This window comes from Leishmania panamensis (genome assembly GCF_000755165.1).
Source record: "Leishmania panamensis strain MHOM/PA/94/PSC-1 chromosome 20 sequence".
In the NCBI taxonomy this organism is placed as follows: Eukaryota; Euglenozoa; class Kinetoplastea; order Trypanosomatida; family Trypanosomatidae; genus Leishmania; species Leishmania panamensis.
In genome coordinates, this window is record NC_025866.1 from 199,997 (window position 1) to 205,996 (window position 6,000).

The 6,000-nt window shown below is 57.6% G+C and overlaps 1 protein-coding gene across 1 annotated transcript; it reads left to right on the forward strand.

Moving 5' to 3' along the window:
* Positions 1-4,040: 4,040 nt before the first annotated feature.
* Positions 4,041-4,814, forward strand: LPMP_200520 (splicing factor PTSR1 interacting protein, putative; the record flags this gene model as incomplete). The annotated part of the gene is made up of 1 exon (XM_010699949.1): positions 4,041-4,814. One exon carries the CDS (start codon positions 4,041-4,043, stop codon positions 4,812-4,814), a length of 774 nt encoding a protein of 257 aa, XP_010698251.1.
* Between the last annotated feature and the right edge of the window lie 1,186 nt (positions 4,815-6,000).

The following is a 6,000-nucleotide window of genomic DNA, read 5'->3' on the forward strand; positions in this document are numbered from 1 at the left end:
CCTCTTCTCCTCTTTCCCCATTTCAGCCCCTCACGGAGGAGGCGAACACGGGGTTGCTCAGGTCTGCGCACACGCGCCTCGTGGTGGGCGGTAGCTCAGCGGAGATGGTAGGGGACAGGTGCAAGACACCTGTAGAGAAGACATGTAGCACGCAAACGGGTGTGGTAGCGCCTCACGGAGGCGGAAACCGAGTTTGTTGCATTGACACACCCTCTTCAAATCCTCTCTGAGAACGATGCCCGCTATCTACCGGCGCGTGCTGGAACGTGGCCGTGGGCCAGGGTGTGGCCTGAACACTCGTGAGCATCACCCCATCCCCTGTGGCGGTTATGGCCATGACTGGCAAGACTTTGGTCGCTGCAGAAGAGGCTCCGGAGGACGACCTCGTGGCGGCGGTGCGTCGCATCGCTGGTCGGATCCGCGTAGCCAACCCCCTCACGCCCCCGGAGCGTGAGTCGCGGGCACGCATGGAGGACGAGTCGTCGTTGGGTTTGGCTGCCGAGCCAAGCATACTTTTAAGAGTGGAGTGCATGTGGAGCGAAAGGGGAAGATTGATGCGCTGCGCTCTCCAGCGTCTTGCAAAGCTGACCGTGGTGCTGCGCAATCAAGGGCTCTCCATCCGGCCCTTTGCATCGATTCTGCCCCTTACGCTCCTGCATGCTGCACACCACCACCACCACCACCACCACTCCTTCCTCAACCCCGCGCGGGCGTTTTCGCTAGCGCGGGCGTGCAGAGGCAAACCTCGCTCCGTCCAGGGTGGACTTGGATGGGATGGCCCTCTGCTGTGCCTTGACGCCACGGCACGTCTCGAGCTGCCCATGTTGGATGCACAGCTCGTGCGCCGTACGTGGGCTGGTACGGCGTACAATCGCACCTCCTCCTACCCATGACGGAGGCAGCGACGCGATTTGCTTCACAGCCACGTCTCTCGGTGGATGGGGTGCATACGCTCATCACTGTACGTGCTGGGAGCATCGAGGCGGCAGCCCTACGTCTCACCCTCCCACAGCTGAACGTATGGCTCTGCATACCAGCAGACATGGGTAAGCGAGTCGGATGACGTGAGACGTGCTCGCACGAGGGCAGCACAGTGAGGCAGTACTTTAACCCGCCCAGGGTTGCTGCGTCAGCCCATCCAGAGAAGACGCTGCCACTGTGCTGAGGGGCTGTGCTGGCGACAGCCCACTTTCCCTCCTTTGCTGAATGTGCAAACACACAGCTGAATGGGGTTGGTGGCGTTGGGCGGGGTCTGCCGGTGGGCAAGCTGGGCGAGTACCCACGCACGGTTGGCTCTACGAGCGGGGCATCGAGGTCGTCTTCTACATAGTGGGTTTGCTGAATCCCGCCGGCACGCTCTCGCGTAGCCTTGGGGAGTACGGACTCGTACCGGGGCCGTCTCTCGTCCGCTCGTATCTGAAGGGCGTGTCGCGCTGTCACCTCTGAGCGCTACCTTTTCCCCTGCTCTGCAGAATCTGGAGAGAAGACACCGAACGGCGGTTGGCGGAGTGCAATCAGTTAGAGGATTACTTGCGAGGGGGGTCCGTGCGTTAGTCACGGCAAGTCCTTTAACAAAACTTGACTGCAACCTCAGGGGGGAAGCGAAGAACCATCTGTGGTCACCACGGACAAACCCCCCGGGTGAGAGCCACCTTCCTGTTCGCCTCACCGGGCAGAGACAAGGTGAAGCTCGCGCCTTTTCTCACTGCATACTGGTTTGTCGGGGTACTGGACTCTCTCCTGCATTCTCCTTCTCCTTTCGTTGACTGTTTGCGAAGAGGAAATCGCTGGCCACAACATGCGTCATCAGGCCAGCACTCCCTTACGAAGGGTAATTCTTCCGCATACCCGTCTTTTCATTCCTTGGACTTCTTGCTGGGTTTATGCGTTCCTGAGACGCCTTCCCTTTTCTTGGCACCTCGGCGGCCTTCCCCCACCCCCTCCCCCTATGTGCTGCGTGTGGCGAGCAATCTTGCCTGTTTCCTCCATCCTCCTCCCCACTACGCCCCCCCACTTCGTCTACTTCACTACTGCCCCATCGCTGGCTGATTTGTCCATCTCAATAGCCACCTCACTTCTCCCACAATCCCTCCCTACTCCCTTAATCCCTCCTTCTTCTGCCTACGAGTCTAGCACTATTGTGCGGCATTAGATATCGCTCACCACGGTGAGCCCAGCATACGTGTCCACTTGTAGCGTGTTTGAGGACTCTGAGTGCGTGTGTTGTGGGTATGCTACGAGGTATTCAGTGATCCTTTGGGGTTTGTCATCGTTGTAAGTCCATGTCCCTCCCCCTCTCCCAATCGCTGTCCTAGTCCGTGCTGATGCAGAGGTGTGCAAGTGAAACTGAAGGAGGCGGAGGGAGGAAAGGTCGCGGTAAACGGAGGGCTTGTGGTTTGCAAAAAAAAGGTAAGAAGAGGAAGGAGATGTGGAATCAAAACCGAAGCTTTGTTTGCACGTGTCTGTGTGATCCTCTTCAAAGATGTCGCTGGGAAGGCCGTTTGTTTTCACCATTGTTGTTGTTTTCGTTGCCGATCAGTCACTGAGTCGTTCGAATGGCTTCTTTATCGCCGCGTCCCTCTCCGCGCGCATCTCCACCCTCACTCTTTTCTCTGTTCTCCCGCGCTGATGGTACACCGTGTTTGGTAGGGGTGTGGAGGTTCTTGACACTCAATGGGGGAGAGAAGTAGTGCCCATCTTCTTTCTCTCAGACACACTCCGCCCCCCCCCCCCACACACACACGCTCCTGATTCTGTTCTTTCCTTGATTGCGTTCTTTGTCTTTCTACGACATTGATGTGTGCACCACTGCTCGATGCGTTTGTGTTTCTTTCTCTCTCTCTCTTTCCCTTCCTCCCTCCCTCCCTCCTCTTCTAGCTCGCTGTAACTACTCTGGCTTCATCTGCGTTACCGTGTGTTCGGCAAAGGGGAAATGTTGGCCGAGGGTAAAGGGGGTAGTGGGAGGGGGGAGAGAGGGCGGGTGCGGAATTATTTTCTTCTCCTATCGCACTGCGGCACGCCATATGAAAAAAAAAAAAACAGAGAGAACACCCACCCCACACACACAAAAGCCACACTGCATGCGCACGACCCATAGCGCCACGGTGCCAGTCGTACCAAGATTAACGTGGCGTGATCAAGACGTACACTCGCAGAGAGGTGCATATTGCTTAGAATGTGTCCAGTGCCTTTTGTGCTGACCGCCGTGACGAACATCATCGTTGCGCTGCTGCTCGCACAGACACAAGAGCGACAGAGCATCACTGTGGCGTGCATGTATGTTGGCACCCTCTCCCTCTATCTGCCTTCCTCTTTCAGAAACGCCGTTACTTTTGATGGGGCCTCTTCTGGTGGGCCACAGTACGCCGATGCGATGTCCTGCCCTCCCCCTCCCCTTCCTAATCACTCAACCCTTTCCTTCTTTCCTATGGAGCCTGCCATACTGTACGTTTCTCTTCTTGATAGCCGCTCCTCACCTTCAGATCTCATCTCTTTCGTCTTTACACGCAACTCGCTATCGTTGGGTCCGTTCATGGCGCGCATCAAATACCACTAAAAAAACTGCTGCGAACCCTCTTCTCTTGTTTTGGCAATTCTCTGTTCGAGTGTGTGTGCCACCGCCGTTTTCACCTCGAAACCCTCAACGCTCTTCTCGTTGTACTGCCCTCTTTGGTGGTGGTGGTGGTGACTGTGACATCAACGCGCACACGGTCACTGTGGCCGTCTCCCTCATCCTTTTCCTTTGGTATGTTAGGGGGTGCACCTGTGGACGCCGCAATCGACCTTGTGGGTGAATCTCGTCCTCGTGCGGCGAGCTGCTCTATCGCTTATTCTTCCCAAGCGGTACTGCAGCGTTGAAACGTGCTGCTGTAGCGTTCTTCTTGCCCTTTCGCTTCTCCGAGATAGGTCTTTCTATTACGCCCCTCTCGTGATTCTCTACCTGGTCACAGACGCAAACACCCACACGTACCCAAACGCACACACACACACACACGGTGAGACACAACGGACCGTGAATCCCGGGCGCCACCACTATAAAAATGGATGTGATCCCTCCGGAGTACGACTCGGTGACTCGAGAACGCGTGTACCGGCAGGAATGGCTCGAATACTTTCACTACATCGGCTTCGAGAGTGCGATACGCGATTACCCGGCAGAGTACCACGCCCTCTTCCCTCGTGGACATCACAAGCCGCCTGCCATACCGCCTCCACTTCCTATTGGGGGTGCGACATCTCATACGGCACCCACCTCAGCAACCGAGGCAAAGATGTTCATTGCCGACGATGACGACAAAGTGACCGGCGATGACAGCGACACCGACGAGAGTTGGTCATCGCTCATCTCTTCCTCATCGTCCTCTGATGCCTCCACGACACACGATACAACCCGTGGGAACGCGCGGACCGAAAGTGCTGAGAGGACAGCTCGCGAAGAGCGCGGCAGTCGCCGGCCAGCGTTGAGCCGCCACTATGATCGCCACCACACAAGCAGCCACCACCGCGATCGAGGCAGTGATGAGCGCCGGCGGCGACACCGCAGTGACGAGGAGGAGCGGGGCCATCGGCATCGGCACCACAGCTCGCGAGGAGGCGACTATGACCACAGCAGCAGCAGCGGCCCTAGCCGCCGCCGCAGGCGCTCTGGTGACCGAGATGACCGTGACGAGCGACGAACTTCGCGCTCGCACGGTGGTGAGGAAAGTAGTCGTCGCTACCGCCGAGAGGCAATCAGCAGCAGCTCACGTACTCGTGCCTCTGACGACCGCCGCGAGGATGCGCTGCGCCGCCGCGAGAACGCGTATCGGCGATAGCGACAAGAATATTCTGCATTTGTTGTTGTTGTTTTTTTCATTTTCTCGAGCAGGTCGCCCATAACAGAAACTACCGCAGAGCCGGCTGACCGTCGGGCAGGTCAGCAGCGCCTTTACGCAGCCCTCAGAAACTCACGCGTACATGGCGGGCGGCCGATTCGTTTCCATCCGCATATGGCCCTGCTTACTTGTCGCCAAGTCTCTGCACCTGTGCCGACCGATTCCCAAGTGAGGACATCGCTGTACGCCTGCGCTGAATCGTTTGGGGGTGCAAAATGCATGTGCGCGGGCGGGGCATGTGGCGCCTCCTGTATATAAGGGGTGCGGAGATGGCGTTTGAGATGGGCTGGTGTGATCGATGCATCCTCTCCCCCGCCACCCCTCTACTCTGTCACGTAATGAGGTGCACACAATGCGCTTAGAAGTTTTTATGCCTGTCGACCGCCTGTGCCTTTCTCTGTGGCGCTCCAACTAGAGCAGACCTGCACAACTCTATCGTCTCATGAGAGACATTCCACGATCGAGCTACCCAGGGACGCTGCTGCACGGTGAAATCTTCCTCTTTACCTTCGCTCGCCCCCACCCCCGCACACACCCTTGCCTGTTCCATATTGGTGACGATGGCCCGTCTTTCTACTTAACGAGCGCTCGGCAGCCCTTTTAGAAAGCAACAAGAGCGTACCCCCCTCTCTCTCTCTCACGTGCACCTCTGAGAACGGCATCTTGCCCTCACCGCTCTCCTGCCTTGATTTGTCTCCAGCGCTCGCCTTCGCGACCTCTGATGGCATCCTTGTCCCACCGCCACTGTCGATGTACCCCTCCCCCCTCCTCTCTAGCGACACCAAGCATCAGTCTTTTCTTGTAAATTCCTCTCACGTTTCTCGTTTCTTCTCCTCGTCAGAGAACTTCTCTGCTCTCTATGGCGAGAGGTGCTCTCTGGACAGCGCACGCTGGCGGCTGACTCGCTCTCTTCCCTACCCCCGCTGCCATCCTTCTCTCTCTCCCACCGCCAGCCAGCGAGTGCGGCAGTCCCTGCGGGAACATACAAGAAAGCGCGCATACACATTTACCATACCACATTCCATCGATTCCACACCGCTCCAGCCCCCTCTCTCCCGCTGGGGGGAGGGGGGCCGTGCCAGACGGGAGTATTCTGCGTGCGGCCGTGGTCTTCACTGTGCAGAGG